The following is a 20970-nucleotide window of genomic DNA, read 5'->3' as shown; positions in this document are numbered from 1 at the left end:
GAAAAGAAAATCAGTCAAAGAATTCCCAATTCAAAGATGAATGAATATAGTGGTATTAGATATGTTGCCGGCTAGTATCACACAGTTCTTGCTAGCCTAACAGGCTGCCATAGCAGCTGGAGAAAAGGGGTCTCGGTAATTGGAGAAAAATATAAATGTCATCAATTTCTTGTTGGAATATTGTTTGAGAAATCAGCATTTTGGATCGATTATCAGATTGAATAAAATTCAATTCTATTAAAAATTTATTTTTTTCACTTAATTAGAAGTCTAAAAATTTCGAATTGATTTGACTAGATTTGAAAAAAAGTTCAAATAAAATTTGAGTTATTAAATAAGACTCGTAAAACTCAAAATTTATAGTAATTATTAGATTAATTTTCAAATTCAAATCTAGTCTCTCAATTTTACATGATATATGTATATCATATGTAATTTTTTTGAAATAATATATATATATATATATATATATGGTTATAAAAATCCGTTTAAATTAGAATCAATTAGTATCATAATATTATAAATATTTAAAATTAAATTTAAACAGAAACTCAAACAACTCAACTCGATTCAAATTCCATAAACTAAGGGTCTGTTTGTTTCACTGAAAACATTTTTCGGAAAATGAAATCTGGAAAATGAATTACATTTCCGGAAAACATTTTCCAGAAAACATTTTACAGTGTTTGGATGCTACATTGTAAAATGTTTTACACTGTTTAGTTAATTTTTCAGAAAACAGTTTTCAGAATATCTTTTTAATAAAGAAACATACATATTCAATATGTTTTTATTCTTTATCTTAGTTTTAAAGGTTCATTTTATTTTTTTATATAATTATATTTTATAAAAATTTGTATTTTTATAAATACATCAGACTATATTTTTAGATAATATTAATAATTTATGTTAATTGTGTTATAAATACACTATTTTAGGTTTAAAATCTTCATGATGCTTATTCATTCATTTTTTTATAAATGAATTTCAACGTATAATTAATATTATGTAGGTTTATTTGATATAATATTAATAATATATTAAGAAGGGAAGGTATTTCGAAAGGAAAAAGAAGGGAAGGTATTTCGGTTATACTTCAAATATGTCGGTAATGACACATACAATGGCTAAAGGCATAACTGAGGTAAATGAAACTACATGTCTAATATGTTCAGAGGAAAACTATAGCATTACTAAAGGAACAACAATCTACATAGAACATTCCAGTAAATCATTACACCTTTCAAAGAAACTCAAGTAAAAATAAAAGTAAACAGCCTATGAGTTGCAACTGTTATTTTCCTAATGATATAGGAATCAATTATGAAGCGAAACTTTGGTCGCATAAAATCCAAACTTATACAACTCAGGAGATTGATGCCAGCTTAAGCAAAGAAAATTGTCAAGCAACATAGTCGTTTTAATGAAAAATGAATATTTTAAGCTCTCAAAGATGATGGCAGACAACAAAAACTGCACTCAATTTTTCAATATTCAGAACATACTTCTTCAATGCTGGTGCTATGATCAATTGACAGCTGCAGTGCAGTCAATCTCATGGACCGAGCAGAAGCCTCATTAACTGGCTTAACTGTGTTTTCACCCGGTGCCAGTGTCTCCTCCATTATACCCTCAATGCTTGATCCATTTTCCTCGTGCTTTCTTCGTCCATACTGGAACCAACATCTTTTGCTTCATAAGAAGATAAAGTGCTAGAGCAGCAGCCTTCTCTGGGAAGAACCTGTACAGATTACCAAAAACATCAAAACACCCCTCCAACGTCAGTCATCGTTAAGCATATGAACATCAAATTTCAGTTCAAAAGCAACAATCAAAGCCACGTGACCATATACATCAATTCAAACCAAATATCCCTCAATTTCATAATCCATACGAATAGCGTAAGTGCAGAACCATTCGTTTTTAATCAGAAATGCAAAATGGTCATAGAATTCAAGATCAAAGCATTTAAAAAAAGGTCAATAAATAAAATTTCAACAATAAAAAAACCCCAATTCACATTATAGAAATCAGGTGCTACAGTAACTCAAAAGAATCCACCAACCAACAAAAAATCGATTAAATAAAAAGCAAATCAAACCCCAAAAAACGTACAGCTGAACATAGTTCTTCAAGTGCTTCTCTTGACTGTACATCCAAGCAAACACCACAACTATGGAAAATGAAAATGGAGCTTTCAGAACTTTATTTTATGCCTCATCGGTGAAATTGAAAATGGAAAATGAGGGAAAGATGAAACAAGAAAAGGATATCAAGGAAGATGAAAAGGGAGAAGATGAAACGAGAGATACATGAGAAGACGACCGCCTGCCTCGCCAGTGAGAAGGATTCCAAACAGCCGATTGATTTTCTGGTGTGGAACAAGGGAGGAGAGAACCAAAGGCTGTGTTTTATGTGTGGAGCAAGGGACAGGACAAAGCTGGAAATCAACTTATGATCCTTTTCCAAACGGTAAGTTGAAATACCGTGTTTTCCTCTCCCTTTTCCATTGACTATAAAACATTTTACGTTAACCAGAGTATTTTACGGGAACCAAATACAAAAAAAGGGAAAAATATTTTCCGTAAAATGATTTCCTCATTCCAAACACACCCTAAAGTAATTAGCTCAAATTTTTTTAATTATACTCAATCAAATACATTACGTCTACCGAATATGAAAGATAAAATCACACGGAAAAAAGCCAACAGGGCGACACTAATTAAAGCAAAGTCAATGGGGAAAAGTGGGATTTAATTTTTAAACGATATTGAAAATAGTTTTGAAGAAAGTCAATTTGATCAGATGATACAGTTCATCTAACTTTGGATTGGTTCGTGTGGTGGAAAAAGAAAATAAATTTTGTATTTATTGGTTCATTCGTGTGGAAAAAGAGGAGAAAAATTGAAAGTCCATACCCAAGTAGTCCATTTTTCTATGTGCAAGCTCCAAGTATACGAAGCGCGCATTCCAAGTAAGAAAAACCCTAAAAACAAATTAGGAAGGCGGTCACCAAGAATCTGTCCTAACTACTTCAGCCAATAAATAATTTAAAAAAATGCAGCTGCTCATGCACAGCTACAAGCATGTTCATGGAAACAACTTAATAAAGTATCAAAATAAATAGCAGGAGAAGATTGATTGTGCAATCAATGCTATCTGTGTGGATTACCAAATACATCTTTTGGTCAACCTTTGCCTCTCCTATAAATATATTCTGTTTTCTCTTTACTCCTCTGTGCACAAATCGTTTACCATAATTTTCTTCATCTTCTAAAGAAAACCACCCTTTTGTTTAGCCATGTTTTTTCCTATGGTGTTTCTGAAGCTAGCCAACTGGGTCTTGTACCAGCTGCTGGCTAACTCGTGTTATCGAGCCGCCAGGAAGGTGATGAACTATGGGTTCTTTATAAGGAACCAAACTCCTCGGTCGTCGTCACAGCAACAAGCTGGTTCTTTATTCCCTGGCGTCGCTCACTTTGATTTAGGCAACGATATTAGATCTCCTCGTACATTGGTTTGTGATATTCATGGAGTTCTATTAAGAACAGACACCTTCTTCCCTTACTTCATGCTCGTTGCTTTCGAAGGTGGTAGCATTTTAAGAGCCTTTCTCTTGCTTTTATCCTGCTCATTTTTGTGGGTTTTAGATTACGAGCTGAAACTGAGGGTTATGATCTTTATATCCTTCTGTGGGCTTAGGAAGAGAAACATCGAGAGCATCGCCATGGCCGTGTTGCCCAAGTTCTATCTCGAGAATCTTAATCTCCAAGCTTATCAAGTTTGGTCTAAAACAGGTTCGAGAGTTGTGTTCACAAGTATACCTAGAGTAATGGTCCAAGGATTCCTAAAGGAATATATGAACGTCGACGATGTTGTTGGCACCGAATTGCACACCGTCGGGAACCGTTTCACAGGCTTGTTGTCCACCTCCGGTTTGCTCGTAAAGCATAAGTCTTTGAAAGGATACTTTGGAGATAAACAACCAGACGTTGGCCTTGGAAGCTCAAGCCACCTAGACCATCAGTTTATCTCCCTATGCAAGGTATTTTCATTACATCCAACTGTGAAATTTTGTGTTGATTTCGGGTAACCTTGCATTTAACACTAGACCACCTACCGAGTACATTTCTTGTGAACATTGACATGAAGTTGTTTATGGAGGAAATTTTGGGTACATTAATTCAAGTTTTTGTTGGTGAATGCGACAGGAAGCGTATGTGATGGATAGCAGAAACAATCAAAGCAGCGTGATGCCGAGGGACAAGTACCCGAAGCCACTTATATTTCACGACGGGAGGCTAGCGTTCTTGCCGACTCCATCAGCGACGCTTTGTATGTTCTTGTGGCTTCCATTTGGGATAGTTCTTGCCATTTTCAGGATCCTCGTCGGTATCTGCTTGCCTTACAGGTTAGTTATATTATGTGGTTCATTAAGTGGAGTTCAGCTACGATTCCAAGGCTGTTTCCCTTCACCAAAATCACAACACAAAAAAGGGGTTCTATACGTCTGTACGCATAAAACACTTTTGGACCCAGTTTTCCTCAGCACGGCATTGTGCAAACCATTGACGGCCGTGACCTACAGCTTGAGCAAAATGTCCGAAATCATAGCTCCAATCAGGACAGTCAGGTTGACCAGAGACAGGAAACAAGACGGTGAAACCATGCAGAAGCTGCTAAGCGAAGGAGATTTGGTGATCTGTCCCGAAGGAACCACATGCAGAGAGCCTTACCTGTTAAGGTTCAGCTCGTTGTTCGCCGAGCTAGCCGACGACATAGTTCCAGTAGCGATGAACGCTCACGTAACAATGTTTTACGGCACGACCGCCAGCGGATTGAAATGGTTGGACCCCATTTTCTTTCTGATGAACCCCAGACCGAGCTACCATGTTCAAATACTCGGAAAGGTGCCACCAGAGTTCACATGTGCAGGGGGCAGGTCTAGCTTCGAAGTGGCGAATTATATTCAGAGGAAACTGGCTGATGCCCTGGGATTTGAGTGTACTACCTTAACTAGGAGAGACAAGTACCTGATGCTAGCAGGTAATGAGGGGGTTGTCAATGACAATAAGAGAAATTAACAATACTAATTAATTAATTAGCACACTTGCATCACCCCTGATGTCAGTTCTTTTTAGCTATTTTTCGGACCTGTTTTTACAGTTTTTGTAACAGATATGGTCCTTTTTGTCAGATATTATGAAAATCTTACAGCGTTGTGTCTGAAATTTTTACCTGTATCTGATTTATTGTAGTTGCTGAAGTGAAAGTGAAACGAGGGAATCACCATATATTATAATATCACTGTTATGTATGGCTCATAAAAAGTCTCGTTGTGGGGTTACGAATTATGTGGGTTGGGGGGTGTGGGGGCGCAGCCCCCGCGGTACGGTATAGGGTTGATTTTGTAATTATGTACCAGGGTTTTCTATTATAAATAGAGATGTAACCTAGACATAAAATATCATTGAATAAAACTTCTAGCGCCGCCTAGGCACCGAGGACGTAAGCACATTGTCGAACCTCGTAAAATTCTCGTGTTCTTTCGTTTTCTTTACCCGTTTTCGTCAACAATTGGTATCAGATGTCAGGAGCAAAATTCGAAGTAGCGAAATTCGATGGTCAGGGTAACTTCGGATTATGGCAAACGAGGGTGAAGGATCTATTGGCGCAGCAAGGGATCTTGAAGGCTTTGCGACCTATAAAGCCGGCGTCGATGGATGAGGAAGATTGGGAAGAATTGCAGCAGCGAGCGGCAGGAACCATACGATTATGCTTGGATGACGAGGTCATGTATCACGTCATGCATCTATCGTCTCCAGACGAAATTTGGAGGAAGTTGGAAAGTCAATTTATGTCCAAATCCTTAACGACAAAAACTGTATCTGAAGCAGCGGCTGTATGTACTGAAGATGCAGGACGATCACGATTTGGCGCAACACGTGAATGTCTTCAATCAAATCGTTTCTGATCTGGCTCGGCTTGATGTGAAAATTGAGGATGAAGACAGAGCGATGATTCTGTTGTGTTCGTTACCTTCCTCTTACGAACACATGGTGACTACTCTTACATATGGGAAAGAGACTATCAATGTTGAGGAGATTACTGCAGCCTTGTTGGCTCACAACCAGCGGAAGCAGAATGCAGGGGAAAGCTCTCAAGCCGATAGTTTATATGTCAAGGGTAATCGAGATCATGGACGGAAGCCAGAGAAGGCAGGGTCCGGGAAGCGGAATTCCAGATCTAAATCCAGGGATAAGAAGACGATTCACTGTTACAAGTGCAAGGAGGCGGGACATATGAAGCGAGACTGTCCGAAGTTGAAAAAGCAGACTGATGAGAAGCGTGATGGCTCATCCAAGTCTGTGAACGTGGTCGAGGATGATAATTCTGATTGCAGTGAGGGTGATATGCTTTCTATTTCAACGACACAATTGACGGATGCTTGGATTGATTCTGGATGTTCTTATCACATCACGCCAAATAGGGAATGGTTTTCGACATACAGGCCGGTTAATTCTGGTTCGGTTTATTTGGGTGATGATCGATGTTGCAATATTGTTGGTATTGGTGATGTCAGAATTAAGATGCCGATGGCCGTTCGATGTTGAGTGGTGTACATTCCACTTGAAGAAGAATTTGATTTCCTTGGGCACTTTGCACAAGAATGGTTTTATCCCTAAGACGAGGATAGGGAACCATTCGGATTGTTAAAGGAGCATTGACTGTGATGAAAGGCAGACTGCAGGGAATATCTACAGATTTAGGGAGTACCGTTGCAGGTGGAGTTCACTCTGTTGAGTCCTGTGATGATACGACAAAATTGTGGCATGCGCTTGCTCATCTTGTGAACGTGGTATGGCAGAATTACACAAGAGAAACTTGTTGCATGGTGTCAAAGCTGTAAGCTCGACTTTTGCAAGTATTGTGTTCTTGGTAAACAGACTAAAGTCCGTTTCAAGACTGCGAAGCACACAACTCAAGGGATTCTTGATTATGTGCATTCTGATGTATGGGGGCCTTCCACGACATCGTCTTTGGGTGGATCTAGGTACTATGTTACTTTTATTGATGATTTTTCACGGAAAGTTTGGGTGTATTTTTTGAAACAGAAATCTGAAGTTTTTGAGAAGTTCAAGCTGTGGAAAGCTGAGGTAGAAAACCAAAAGGACGAAAATCAAGTGTTTGCGGCTGACAATGGTACACACAGATTCACAGTTCCTACAATTCTGTAAGGAGCATGGGATTCAGAGGCATTTTACACTTCTGCGCAAGACACCATCGCCAAGGGCATCGCTGGCTGGGAAAGTTGCAAAAGAGGTATGGACTGGTCATGATGTTAGTTTTGATAACTTACGGATTTTTGGTTGTCCTGCTTATGTGCATGTACCTGATGAGAGATCCAAACTTGATGCAAAATCGAAGGAGTGCATTTTTCTGGGTTACAAGAAAGGTGTCAAAGGATTCAAGTTCTGGGATCCATTGCGAAGAAAGTTGTGATTAGTAGAGATGTCGTTTTTGATGAACAGTCTATGTTGCAGCAGAAGCAAGACACGACAGTGGTAGATTTCGAGCAGTTTCCAGTTGAGAAACCAGAAACTTCTCAACCGACTTCTGGTGGTTCCACTACGGATGATTTGCAGGATTATAGTCTCGCCAGAGACAGGGTGAGACGGACGAATATAAAGCCTCCGAACAGATTGGGTTTTGAAGACTTGGTATCTTTTGCACTTACTGTTAGCAGTGATGATCCAGTTACTTTTCATGATGCCGTTACTAGTCAGGAAAACGACAAGTGGATGGCAGCCATGGTTGAGGAGATGGAGTCTTTGAATCACAATCGCACATGGGAGTTAGTTCCCCTTCCTGAGGGTAAGAACCGATTGTTGCAAATGGGTGATAAGAAGAAACCAGTAGTAACAGAAAAAAGGGGGAGAAGTTCAAGGCTCGTTTGGTAGCGAAGGGTTTTTCACAGCAGAAAGGAGTTGATTATGATGAAATCTTTTCTCCTGTGGTCAGGCACACTTCAATCCGAGCAGTACTTGCATTGGTGGCTAGTTGAGATTTGCATTTAGAGCAGATGGATGTTAAAACTGCTTTTTTGCATGGTGATTTAGAGGAGCAGATCTACATGCGGCAACCTGAAGGTTTCACTCAACCTGGAAACGAGCATTTAGTTTGCAGATTGAAGAAATCTTTGTACGGGTTAAAACAGTCTCCGAGACAGTGGTATAAACGGTTTGACTCCTATATGATCAAGATTGGCTACAACCGATGTGAGTATGATTGTTGTGTCTATGTTAAGAGCCTTGATGATGGTTCTTTTATTTTTCTATTACTGTATGTTGATGATATGTTGATTGCTGCGAAGAACATGGATGATGTTATCGGTTTGAAAACTTTATTGAGTCAGGAATTTGATATGAAAGATTTAGGTGCTGCAAAGAAATTCTTGGAATGGAAATTTGCAGGGACAGACTCAAGGAAACTGCGGCTATCTCAACGGGGTTATGTTGAGAAAATGCTAGAAAGGTTTGCGATGCAGCGCGAAACCAGTTCACTCCATTGGCGAATCACTTTAAGCTCTCATCAGAAGTGTCCTAAGACAGATAAGGAAGCTGAAATATGGCAAAGGTTCCGTATTCTAATGCTGTTGGCTGCTTGATGTATGCGATGGTATGTACTCGTCCTGATTTAGCTCATGCTGTTAGTCAAGTTTGTAAGTACATGTCTAAACCTGGTAAGCAACATTGGGATGCAGTCAAGTGGATCTTTCGGTACTTAAAGGGTACTGTGGGACATGGAATTGTTTTTGGGAGTCAGCGGGATAATCCTTTGGTTGTAGGATATGTGGATTCAGATTATGCAGGTGACTTGGATAATAGAAGATCTACAGGGTATGTGTTTACTCTTGGTGGAGGGCCTATTTGTTGGAAGTCTACTGTTCAATCTGTCGTGGAACTATCTACAACTGAAGCTGAATACATGGCAGCGGCTGAAGCTGCAAAAGAAGCTTTATGGCTTACTGGTTTAGTGAAGGAGTTGGGTGTTCAACAAGGTGGAGTTCAGTTGCTTTGTGATAATCAAAGTGCTATTCACTTGGCTAAGAATCAGTGTATCGTGCTAGAAACATATTGATGTAAGGTTCCACAAGATCAGAGAGTTGGTTGCATCTGGAGAGGTTTTGTTTCAGAAGGTACATACTGAGAATGCCGCTGATGTTCAAGCCAGTTACGACAGACAAGTTCAAGCATTGCTTGGACTTGTTGAATGTTTCGAGTTGTTAAAGAAGCAAGGTAACCCAACCCACATTGAAGTTTCCAAGGGGCAGGATATTCGCGCAAGGTGGAGATTTGTTATGTATGGCTCATAAAAAGTCTCGTTGTGGGGTTACGAATTATGTGGGTTGGGGTGTGGGGGCGCAGCCCCCGCGGTACGGTATAGGGTTGATTTTGTAATTATGTACCAGGGTTTTCTATTATAAATAGAGATGTAACCTAGACCTAAAATATCATTGAATAAAACTTCTAGCGCCGCCTAGGCACCGAGGATGTAAGCACATTGCCGAACCTCGTAAAATTCTCGTGTTCTTTCGTTTTCTTTACCCGTTTTCGTCAACAATCACCCCCTTCGATCCTTTGTTATAACATAACATGCAACAAAATTTAACACTCAGAGCAATAAACTAGACATTTGAGCGCAGAAGACTTTTTCGAAGCATTACCTCCCCGGGGGAACTGATGGTCGAAGCTCTATACACAAATGTATGATTTTATGTAAGAAAATACGAATTTATAAAATTTTAGAGAGCGGAAATAAATTATAAAGAAAAAACTTACATTATACAAGAGTTTAAAATTTTCAGAAGGTGACCACCCATCAACCACCTCGTCCATCTCTGGCTCCACGCCCACACATTTGACATACATGTTGATACTAGGGAATGGACTGGAAATATCAACCTATGGTGATATGATTCTGAAGGAATTCAGTGCACCTCTAATTCGTCCAAGTTCAGAGAAAGAAGACCAACTGGAGAGCAAGACTTCCAGTGAACTACTCTTGGTATTTTCTATGAATTACAAGTACAGCTCCAATACAATAATAATTGTAATAATAATAATACATACCTGAGCAATTATCGCATTGAATCGACTATTATAAAAGTCAATAAATTTAATAAACAAGACATATTTAAATAATGATCATATACCGTAAAGCTTACATCAGAATAAAACATAAATTATATTTCTGTAAGATAAAACTCAAACATAAAATATGAAATATTTATACAATTAAATGAATCATTATAAAATAGAAATAAATTAATAACTGAAATATATTTAAATAATAACTTACGTATTTATAATACTTTTTCTCTCACGTACACAGTTCTAGAATCTAGATTCCTATTTTGGCTATGGGTTCAATAATTTAGAGGATGGGGGCTATAATTTGATTGGGATTATACAGTAGTTGAAATGGATAAAGAGTAAGGGGGAGGATTGAGGTATCGTTTTCCTGCACAAACGTTGGAACGTGTGCACATGCAACATTAACCCTAACCCTAATCCTCTCTGTGCTCGAAATGAATGATGCAATGAATGCTTCAATACTTATTGGTTGCTTTAAGATTGAAAATCCAATACCATCCTTACTCTCGCCGCAGTTCAAGTGATGGCCGGTTTGGACCAAGGCCATTAATGAACCGAGTTTAAACCGATATATTTTTATTATATTAGTTTATTTGGTTTTAAGTTTGTTCGTCTTCCATTCATATTGTTAAAAAATTTAGAGTTAAGTTTATGTTTATTTATTTGAAAATTATGTAAATTTATTTTCGTTCATTTAATGTTCGTAGATATATCATGTTCAATGTTTATAAACATGTACATTTAAATATTTTTGTGAACTCTAAACTAACATACATATTTATGAATATTAAACGAATATAATTATAAATATGTTGATGAATATGTTTACGAATAATTTTATTTATGATTAAGTTTTAATTAATCGTGAAGATATTTATAATTATATTTTGAATATATTTACAAATAATCAATGAGATATCTTGAGTTGTCTATTATCGCGTTCCATGTTTTCTTATTAATAATTGTCATATGATACCGAGAATCGCAAGAATATAAGACATAAAAGAGAAAGGTTTCTCTCATCAAAGGTGATCTTCTTTCCTTCTGTTTCTCCACTTTTTTTGTATTCTTTTGATCACAATTTCAAACCGAATTCTGTAATAACTCTTTACTTAAATAAAAAAATAAAAATAAAATTCAACTTTGTCTATTAACTTGTGTTGCACGTAAATCTCCCGATTGAATCGCATAGGATTTTCTTTACGAAGACAAAGTGACTTTGTCTAATAGGGATAGAGAGAAGGCCTTGCACCTTAAAACACAGTGATCCATCTTATGCCGCTAACTTGCTGAATCTACGAAGGAAGAGACAAGTTACCATCGCTATAAGAAATAAGAATTCTTTTCGATTCGGTCGGGAATAAAGTCTCTTTATTCAGCTCTATGCAATTCTTCTTGAGCAGATCACAAGTAATAATGGTATGAACTATGTCATCAAGACTAAGGATTAGAAAAACTGCAGCAAAGAGTTCAACAAATTGAAAACGTTTATAAAAGAGACCATATGATATGGTCTGGTTTCCATAAATGCTTGTTTCCCTATCAGTATTGACATGGACATCGTCATCTTTTTTTTTTATGAAATATGATGTCCAATTCACAAAATAGACAACTGTCTTACCTATCTGATCAATATCCAATTGCATAAAACGATATCATCAATATCAAAACCAATTGGTTTAGCAGCAGTAAAACACAGAAGCATCCACTTCAAGGTTGTAATACGTCAATTACCTGTGGTTACTTTAGACACTAGCTTCTGCGAGGCTAAGCCTTTTGGGTTAAATATGCTTCAGCAAAATCCAATTGAATTCGATATCATTCCTAATCCATGCAGTTACATGTCTATCACCCCAATTTGATTTAATAGGGAATTTAATGTCAAGTAAGAAAAGAACATCTTTACGAGCAAATATAACTTTTAATACAAGGACCTAAAGGTCATAGCAACAAACATCAGAAGGATAAGCAAGCTTTAACCACAGAGTCAACCCGCAAAAGAGAATTTACACAAATATGATGTCCAAATACAATTTGGAAAAAGTCAACATAGCTACTTTGCACTTGACTACCTAAGAAAACCTATATATAACCTATTGTGCCCAAGATATGTCCTTGTTTTCACAAATCCATAGGTATCCTTTAATAAACAAATACAGGAGGCAAGCCAACAAAGTATCAGCCAATCAATTAGGTTCTACAAGGCAGCTGTAATTATGAAGGACACTCAATTTCACTCGAGCCTCTTTTCTATTTACAAAATTGGCTTAAAGAATTTTACAGAAACTTAAGCAATCAGTCCCTCAATGTCAGCATTAGAGCATTATGCAGCCAACTTTTGACATCTTACCAAAGCTCTGTTGCTAAATGATCCAGCCTCAAAACAAGCTACAGATGCGGCAGTTGCTTCATTTATAATAGAAGAAGATACTAAGACTTTAAAGAAGAGAAAGAAAATAAATAATTGCAAGTGTGCTAAAGCGAATGCATGCATGTCAAGTCTCCTAACTATTCAGTTTTCATATTATCATTCCATTGAAACCTCCTCTCTCTCTTTTCTCTATGATCCTCTCCCACTCCCTTTCTTCTTAGACTAAGAGCAGAGAAAGAAGAAACAAAAAATAAGTGAAGAATTATGAAACCAATGTTAAATATGTAGTTAGCCAATTGGAAAGTGATGTCTAAAGTCAATCATTTTTCCTTGTTCTACAAAATAGGTAAACAGACAATAATACGGTGCAGGAGGAAAGCTGCCTAGACAACCTTCAAATTAAATATAATTGTGTAACCTAACAAATACAAGCCCTCTCCCTCCAGCCCACCTTCATATATATATATATATATATATATATATATATACAGACATGCACATGTATATGTGTATATATATAAAGCCCTTTTTCCAGGCCATCAAGTTGAAGATTTAAAATTTAATTTTATCATAGGCTTGGATTAATAAAATTAAGATGTTTGAGATGTAGCTGGAGATACCGAGTTTATCTATACACCTTCCAAAACAGTGCCAATTGTTTCAAGCAATAAATTTATAAGAATATATATAAAGCTAATTTCTTCGTTATATCACAAGAAGAATAAAACAATTAATTTCTGAAAGGAAGTAAGTCCTTACACGATTCCATAAGGGAAATTTGAATTTTGATACAGAGCAAAGGAAGTCAAATAATCCAGAAAAAGGCCGAAACAGAAGAAACCACATGACAGGAAGCCAATCACGTAACAAGCTTCATAGACGCATCTCTTGTGAATAAGCTACACAGTTTTTGAAGCTGAATAAGAGTTTTCAAGCAGCAGACATCACTCCATCTAGTTTTTTATGCCGAAAACACACATAAAGTGCGCACATTACACAGTAGCTGCAGCTTGATTCAGAGTTGCAAATCTGTCTCTTGGCCTAGAGTTTTTTAACTCAAGAAAGCCACCAACCTTATGACAAAAGAAAATCATATTATTCCAATCAGGACCTTGGTCCAAAATGAATGACCCTCAATGGTAAATCAGCTGAACTAAATAATCTTCTAGCTTCTAGTACTGAAACTGAAAATAATGGTTATATTATCAGTAACTCAATATTCGAGCGATGTGAATCTTAGACTGAAGCTTTTTCACCTCTCCAGGAAATCCAAAATGGCAAAGACCAAGCAGGACAGCCTGTTGAGCAGACTTCAATATTTTCATGCCATTTCATGAACAAGATTGGCTGCAGAATGGTTCCTCCTGTCCCTGTGAAGGTTGTGCACCAAAGAGGAGTAGGTATATATAATCTCTTACCTCCATTGAGTTATAGATTTTCATTGCATCATCAGTCAGACCGACTTTACACAACCCACCGACCAAACAATTAAATGCAATCAAATCTGAATCAGCTGAACTAAATAATCTTCCAGCTTCTATCACTGAAATCGAAAGTAATGGTTAAATTATCAGTGACTCAATATTCGAGAAATGCGAATCTTAGACTTAAGCTTTTTTGCCTCTCCAGGAAAACCAGAATGGCGAAGACCAAGCAGGACAGCCCGTTGAGCAGACTTTAGTATTTTCATGCCACTTCGTAAACAAGTTAGCAGGAGCTTGGCCGCAGAATGGTACTTCCTTTCCCTGCAAAGGTTGTGCACCAAAGAGGAGTAGGTAAAAGAATCTCTTACCTCCATTGATTTATAGACTTTCATTGCATCCTTAGTCTGACCGACTTTACACAACCCATCAACTAAACAATTTAATGCAACCAAATTTGAATCAAAGCCCATCATATTCATGTACTTCAAATGTTGCGCAGCCCCATCTATATTACCTGCCTTGCACAATCCATCAATCATTATTGTGTGTGTATACTTGTCACACTCCAACCCTTTTTTTTCTATCTCATCCAACAATTTATAGGCTTCTTCAAACTCACCAGTTTTACAATACATGTTAATCAGTGTGTTATAAGTCACTATATCAAGCTCAATACCACTCTTCATCATGTCCATCATGTATTCAGCCGCCTCTTTTACCTTACCTATCTTAACCAGAGCACCGATAACCGTACAATAAGCAAAACCATCATATGTATACCCTCTACCCTTCATCTCTGACAATAGCTCAAGCCCCTCTAAGAACTTCTTTTTCCTAAAGAAGCATTTCAATACGGTAGTGTATGTTATGGCATTTGGAACATGCCCCGATTCCCCTATTTCCTTAAGAATCCTTCTTGCTGACCCTAATCTACCAATCTTGCATAATCCACTAACAAGAATATTGTAAGTCACTAACCCTGGCACAAATCCATGGCGCTGTAAATTCCTAAACAACATAAGAGCATTATCGGTATACCCATTCTTGCAAAGACCATTCATCATAATGTTAAAAGTAGCTCTAGAAGGCGAATGCTCACCAAGTATAATATCAAAAACCCTATTGGCCACATCTGGTTTTCCAAGCTTGAAAAAGCAGTTCATCAAAGTATTGTAACTCCAAATGTCAGGAAATATGCCTCTTTGCATCATTTCATCGAACAGATCAAGAGATCGAGCTATTTGACAATTCCTAGCGGCACCGGCTAGCAAAGAATTATAAGAAATAATATCAGGGGTAAGCCCAGCTTCTCTCATTCTATGAAGAACAGAGTAACCGGCATCAAGTCCAATGAAACGACAGTATGCATCAATCAGTATATTGTAAGTTACAACATCAGGGAGCACTCCCAATCTTATACCATCAACAATAACTGATTCAGCTTTCTCCAATTTATGGGCTTTACATAATGAAGCTACACAAACATTGAACAATCTAGTTGATAAGCTACGACCCATTCTTCTTTCTTTTTTCCAAGCACATTTAAACCCTGCCAAAAGTTGAAGAAACTCACGAGGATTAAGAATTTTGTAGTTTATATCTATATTCTATACAGTAGATAAACATAAATATATATAACTTACGTATTATAACAAATTTGGAGGAAAAAGAAGAAGAAGAAGAGGTCAGTTCAGACTCCCTAGATGAGAAAAGAAAGGAATCCACCTTATGAAACTCGACTTGTCTGGGTCTCCGCTGGCAAACTTGCCCTCGACTAGCAGGAAATGGATGAGGAAGTATAATGGCTTGGGCAGATTTGTGCAAATAGTTAAAAATTATGCTGCCGGCAGGGTTTCAAATAGCGGTGTTGCTGTGTCCATTTCGCCATAGCAGCTCTGTCCGCCACCGGTAAAGACCTCTAGCAGCGTAAACAAATCTCCAATCTATAGCGGCTGATGGCGGCCGCAAATAGCAATGTAAATGGAAAATATCGCGAAAACGGCCCGGTATTTCCGCCAAACCAATACCTTTAAAAAATTTCTAATTCTCAACAAAGTGAACGAGAGAGCAACAAGCAATAGGATCATTAACAGAAAATCAAGTTTATGTTTCAAAAAGTACCTGGTTTGTCAGAAACTTGACGACAAGGAAGGGTTTTGGTCAGGGACTGGAACCGGAAACGAGGGTGGGTTGGGAATTTTAAAAATATATTTAATAAAATTCTTTTGATTATAATTTTATTCGGAGAAAACATGACTACTTGAGTAGTTAAATTTGAGGGTGAATTGTTGAAATGGTCTATTTTCTTTCATAATTTTATACTTTTACTTATCAATTTTGAAAAGATCATATTTTAATCATTTATATTAATGATTTATTAAAATTTAGGGGTTGTTTGTTTACTTCAAAATGGTTAAGCGCTGAATGATTCAGAGACTCTGTATGAATTAACTCTGAATGTGACATGTTATTTGATAATGGCTCTGAATCATTCAGAATGTATTTTTGTGTTGAATCATTCAACACTATTTTGTTGAATTAGTCAGCACTGAATCATTCAGAGATGCGAAACAAACGCGCTGAATGTTGAACGTTCAGCATTCAGCGTTGAATGATTTCATTAAGAGGCAAACAAACAACCCCTTAGCCACTTGTTAAATTATAATTATTGATTATTATATTTTGATCACTAAATTTTTAATTTAGATCAATTCGATATTGTATCATTTTAGTAAAACAAATTAATTTCAATTTAATCTATAAATTTTGGACAGAATATTAATTTAATTTTAAATTTTTTTAAAAAATATTAATTTAATCTTAAAATTTTAAATAAAATATTAATTTAATCTTTAATTTTAATGATTTTTTATCATCAGACAATATTCACTATTATTTTTATTGATCACCGTTGAACATTAAATATAAAAAAAATCAAACAATCATAATAATAAAAGAAAATATATATTTAAAAAAATTAAATTTAAACAATTACGTATATATACTTATTATTAATGATTAAAATTTTTAAATATATATTTATATTTATTCTAAAGTATTTAAAAAATAAAAAATCAGATATATAAAGAAAGAGATATAAATTTATTTAGGAACCGAATGGCTCTCTTAAATTATCCATAAGCCGACACGTGCAAAACTTAGTCTGATTCAGTTTAGGTTGGTGTAGTGTAGAATCTGGATTACTTGTGAACTGAATGGCTCTCCTTTTTTTTCCAACAAATTAAAAATCTCTCCTTTATGCCATCTCGGCATTTCACTCTTCCACGCCTGAATCTCCTCCTCAAAATTTCCTATTTTTTCTATATTAATCCAATAAATAATATTTAATATAATGAAAATAGTAATAATAAGTCTCTTTTTCTCTCTGTCAGTCTCTCCGTTCAATCTTCCCTGTGTCTTTGTTTAGTGTTTATAACACAGAAAAAAAGAAAGCCAATAAATTTGCGTGCAACAATGGCTCAGCTACTCTCTCCTGTATGTACAGATGCTCTGAAACTCCATAACCCATCTTTAAACATGAGAAGAAGAAGCTCGTGGAAGGCCATGGCTAAGAGTGGAGCTTCTTGGAGCTTGATGGGCCATGGTGGTCTAAGGAGAGGTCGTGGCAGAGTCAAGGCTACTACAGGGAGTACTGCTTCTACTGATTCTCTTACCGATGATTATTATGCTGTTCTTGGTCTGGTAATTCTTTAGTAATGTTTCCATTTGATTTTGTTTTGAGCTTAGTGATTCTTTGTTGTTTCTTTAAAATTTGATTTGTTGGGGTTGGATCTGGTTGTCAAATTACTTGGTTAGCAAGGAAGGACGCATAATTTTATGTCCGGTGCGAGCTAAAAAAATTATATTAGAAATTTAGGCATGTAAATTAGATAATCAATATAAAACACAAGTATTGGATAGTGATAAAAAAACTATTATGTTCACAAGTGATGTTGCTTACTGGATATTCATCATAGCCATAGCTATTTTGGATCTTTATATTTATCAATTATCATGTCAAAGGCAATCAGTATTTGAATTTTTGACATGATTTCGCTCCCAGAAATATAAATAATTTATGGCCTGTTTCCATAGCTTCCGGATGCCACGCAAGAGGAGATTAAAAAGGCCTATTATAATTGCATGAAGGCTTGTCATCCAGACTTAAGTGGAAATGATCTAGAGACCACGAATTTCTGCATGTTCATCAATGAGGTCTATGGGGTGTGTTCCTATTCAGAATGACCTTTTATGTATCATGTAAATATTTATTCTTACTGCTATAATGCAACCTTTCTTTGCAGGTTCTCAGTGACCCCGTACAGCGCATGGTTTATGATGAAATTCATGGCTATGCATTGACCGCAATCAATCCTTTCATGGATGATTCTGCCCCAAAAGACCATGTATTTGTCGATGAGTTTAGCTGCATAGGTATGAGCTTCCGTAAATTTCCATCATCCATGTAGAAATTTTGCCCTTTCCAAATGCATATGGTTTGTACATAAAAAAAAATTAAGGCTACTCTTGCTTTATGTTATTCGGACGTTTCATTTTCCCTTGGTACATGTGTTTGACACATGTTCAAACACGAGCATGAGGGTATGATCCAACAAATACATGGAAAAACTCAGAAAAATTGAGCAGACGTATCGAATACTCATAACTAATACTCACTCTGAGTCCGTGTAACATAGTTCTTGCTTAACTACAACCTAGTAGAGGTGACTGTATTTTCAGCAAACGAGCTGTTGGGACACTGTTCTCTGAAATTATGCTTTTGTTTCGAGTATTTAAAATGTTCTTACTTAACAATAACATCACATTCTATTGGAAGGAAGTGGCAACTAAAGCAAAACTCCTACCACTACCCGTCTACGATCTCTAAACTGACACTTATTATGAGCTAATTGTTTCCTTCACAGGCTGCAAAAATTGTGCCAATGTCGCCTGCGATGTTTTTAGAATTGAGGAAGACTTTGGACGAGCCAGAGTTTATAGTCAATTTGGGAATCCTGAGTTAGTGCAACAGGCAATTGACAGTTGGTAGGTACTTGCTTCTGGGTATAATAATGTCATTATGTCATCCACTTTCCTTTAAGTATGCTAAATATAGTCACCTGGAGAAGACTGCTGTATGGTCTTGTCTCATCAGCAGTAACTCGCCACCATTTTCAAGCTTAATCGCGTTAAATTGTATGATTTTTATATTGAACGTTCAATAATAGTAGTTCAATGCGAAGGATAAAGAAAATGATGAGAAGTCATGTTCCAAAGCTATGATGAACACAAAATTCAAGCCATCAAATGTGTTATTACATGGGAATCATTGTGAAGCTTATTGATGAGGAAATTTCAGACCTCAACTTGAGGACGTCTGGTTTATTATATCGTTTCCGTAACCATTAACATATCAGTTATGCGAAGGAAGTAATTCTGGAAAGATGAAATTGTCGACAATGATTTCTGCTCCTGTTCTACTTCATTTTTATTCCACTCGGTTATATATTCTCCTTTAATCTTTCTAGGCCTACTGGTCTACATTTTCTTTTAGTGGTATAAGTAGTCTCTGGTTAAATACGATCAATTATTAGAACAATTGGGTAAAACTAAAATTTGACTTTTACACTGCGTGTAGCAAAAGTTAAAGGATTTACATGATTTAAATGATATGATTGCTGATCGTCTTGTGCTATTCAGCCCAGTTGATTGCATCCATTGGACTTCTGCAGCACAATTGTCGTTGCTTGAAGATGAAATGCGCAGGGTTGAAAGAGTTAATGTAAGGAAGAAACAGTCACTCAATGGTTCTTTTCTCCTACAATAATTAACCTTGATAAACATGAGCATTTTAGATGGCATCTGACTGATCAACTGTGGGTTTAGACACTGACAGAACATCATGAAGTTGTGTTAATCTTTCAGTGATACAATTCATTAATCTATATATTCAAGTTAGTTGTTTAGATTACTAGAAGTTTGAGCTTTTTGAATGGATGATCAGGTAGCATTGATGCTTTCAGGAATGGTATCGTCATCAGATGTATTCAGAATGGTAAAACCAACACTTATCTGCTACCATTTGCATTTCTGGTTTAGAACTTTCTTTGACTATCTACCGACCTCTAATTGTTCGGCAGGCAAGTTCTCGATGGGAAAAGAGGCAGGCAAAAGTGCTGGTACGAATTTTATTGTTTCAATATTCTCACATGATTTTAGTCGTCATGTTTCAGATTGTCAGGTCCAGTTGGTTCATGTAGTTACCTATGAGAAAAATATCGTATACCGAACACATTCATATCCAATATTCCTTTCAAATTCAGGATTTTCCTCAAATACTTAAATGAGAATTTCATAAATACTTCCATGTTAGGAGTAAATATCTACTAGCTGTCGTATTGGGAGAGGGAGGGACTTTCATTAAGGGACATTGCATTGAAGATGCTACGTAAAGTCGTATCTAACAACAGCGACTTGAACATTTCTTTCTCGTTCTTTACTTACCAGGAACAAGCTAAAGTAAGGATGATGCAGCAGAAAGATGCTGGTAAAACCGATTCATACTGGTCCGACCTCTGGGGCAAGCAAAAAGAATACAAGAAATCGGGTATGTACTAGGATTTTGATAATCACTAAATTCTTTTAAGTTATTGTCATGCATTATGGAGATGCAAATGATTGTATAATATGAAGGTGAAATGTTGTTTGCAGAGGAGGAAGTGAAAGAAAGAGCAAAAAGGGCTGCAGCTGCAGCAAGAAGATGGAGAGAGTATTCGAGGAGAGGTGTGGACAAGGCTCCCACAATTAAACTTCCAGAGGCTCTCTCCAACAAAGATAATTAAATTTAACCCACCACTAATCTATTTTTATCATTCCTAAAGCTCAAAAGTCAAATTTATTTTCTTTTCTCTACCATGCACTAGGCTTCCATTGAATATGAATCCGTAAACCGTGTATATAAACGCCATTGAATCACGTATATAAACATAATAAATATGGCAAAAGAAAATGGTGTTGA

At 36.6% G+C, this 20970-nt stretch overlaps 3 protein-coding genes across 4 annotated transcripts; 2 read left to right on the top strand and 1 right to left on the bottom strand.

Moving 5' to 3' along the window:
* The first annotated feature begins 3301 nt into the window (after positions 1–3301).
* Positions 3302–5115, top strand: LOC120147605 (glycerol-3-phosphate acyltransferase 1-like). The gene is made up of 2 exons (XM_039160935.1): positions 3302–4045; positions 4212–5115. The coding sequence occupies exons 1-2, from the start codon at positions 3302–3304 to the stop codon at positions 5082–5084; spliced, it is 1617 nt and encodes a 538-aa protein (XP_039016866.1). The 3' UTR covers positions 5085–5115.
* Positions 5116–13876: 8761 nt separating this feature from the next.
* LOC120147601 (putative pentatricopeptide repeat-containing protein At4g17915) lies at positions 13877–16135 on the bottom strand. The gene is made up of 3 exons (XM_039160931.1): positions 16074–16135; positions 15681–15870; positions 13877–15516 (listed from the first exon to the last, which is right to left on the bottom strand). The coding sequence occupies exon 3, from the start codon at positions 15467–15469 to the stop codon at positions 14099–14101; it is 1371 nt and encodes a 456-aa protein (XP_039016862.1). The 5' UTR covers positions 15470–15516; positions 15681–15870; positions 16074–16135; the 3' UTR covers positions 13877–14098.
* On the top strand, positions 15618–20835 carry LOC120147602 (chaperone protein dnaJ C76, chloroplastic-like). Of its 2 annotated transcripts, XM_039160932.1 has the most exons (10): positions 15618–15634; positions 17399–17654; positions 18048–18176; positions 18257–18386; positions 18878–18998; positions 19653–19734; positions 19957–20007; positions 20093–20131; positions 20460–20559; positions 20664–20806. In XM_039160932.1, the coding sequence occupies exons 2-10, from the start codon at positions 17427–17429 to the stop codon at positions 20792–20794; spliced, it is 1011 nt and encodes a 336-aa protein (XP_039016863.1). In that variant the 5' UTR covers positions 15618–15634; positions 17399–17426; the 3' UTR covers positions 20795–20806. The 2 variants fall into 2 exon arrangements, with proteins under 2 accessions (XP_039016863.1, XP_039016864.1); XM_039160933.1 differs by lacking the exon at positions 15618–15634 and having other exon boundaries at positions 17427–17654; positions 20664–20835.
* Positions 20836–20970: the final 135 nt, after the last annotated feature.

Source organism: Hibiscus syriacus, unplaced genomic scaffold (genome assembly GCF_006381635.1).
Source record: "Hibiscus syriacus cultivar Baekdansim isolate YM2019G1 unplaced genomic scaffold, ASM638163v2 tig00110940_pilon, whole genome shotgun sequence".
Lineage (NCBI taxonomy): Eukaryota > Viridiplantae > Streptophyta > Magnoliopsida > Malvales > Malvaceae > Hibiscus > Hibiscus syriacus.
Note: the sequence above shows the minus strand (reverse complement) of the source record. Positions and strands in the feature narration are given on the sequence as shown.

Excerpts from the sequence above, each read along its gene's own strand:
- LOC120147605 (XM_039160935.1), top strand. The coding sequence starts at position 3,302 with ATGTTTTTTCCTATGGTGTTTCTGAAGCTAGCCAACTGGGTCTTGTAC. Across the intron at positions 4,046-4,211 it reads AGTTTATCTCCCTATGCAAG|GAAGCGTATGTGATGGATAG; the intron begins GTATTTTCATTA and ends TGAATGCGACAG.
- LOC120147601 (XM_039160931.1), bottom strand. The coding sequence starts at position 15,469 with ATGGGTCGTAGCTTATCAACTAGATTGTTCAATGTTTGTGTAGCTTCA.
- LOC120147602 (XM_039160933.1), top strand. The coding sequence starts at position 17,427 with ATGGCTCAGCTACTCTCTCCTGTATGTACAGATGCTCTGAAACTCCAT. Across the intron at positions 19,735-19,956 it reads GCAGGGTTGAAAGAGTTAAT|GTAGCATTGATGCTTTCAGG; the intron begins GTAAGGAAGAAA and ends ATGGATGATCAG. Across the intron at positions 20,008-20,092 it reads CATCAGATGTATTCAGAATG|GCAAGTTCTCGATGGGAAAA; the intron begins GTAAAACCAACA and ends ATTGTTCGGCAG.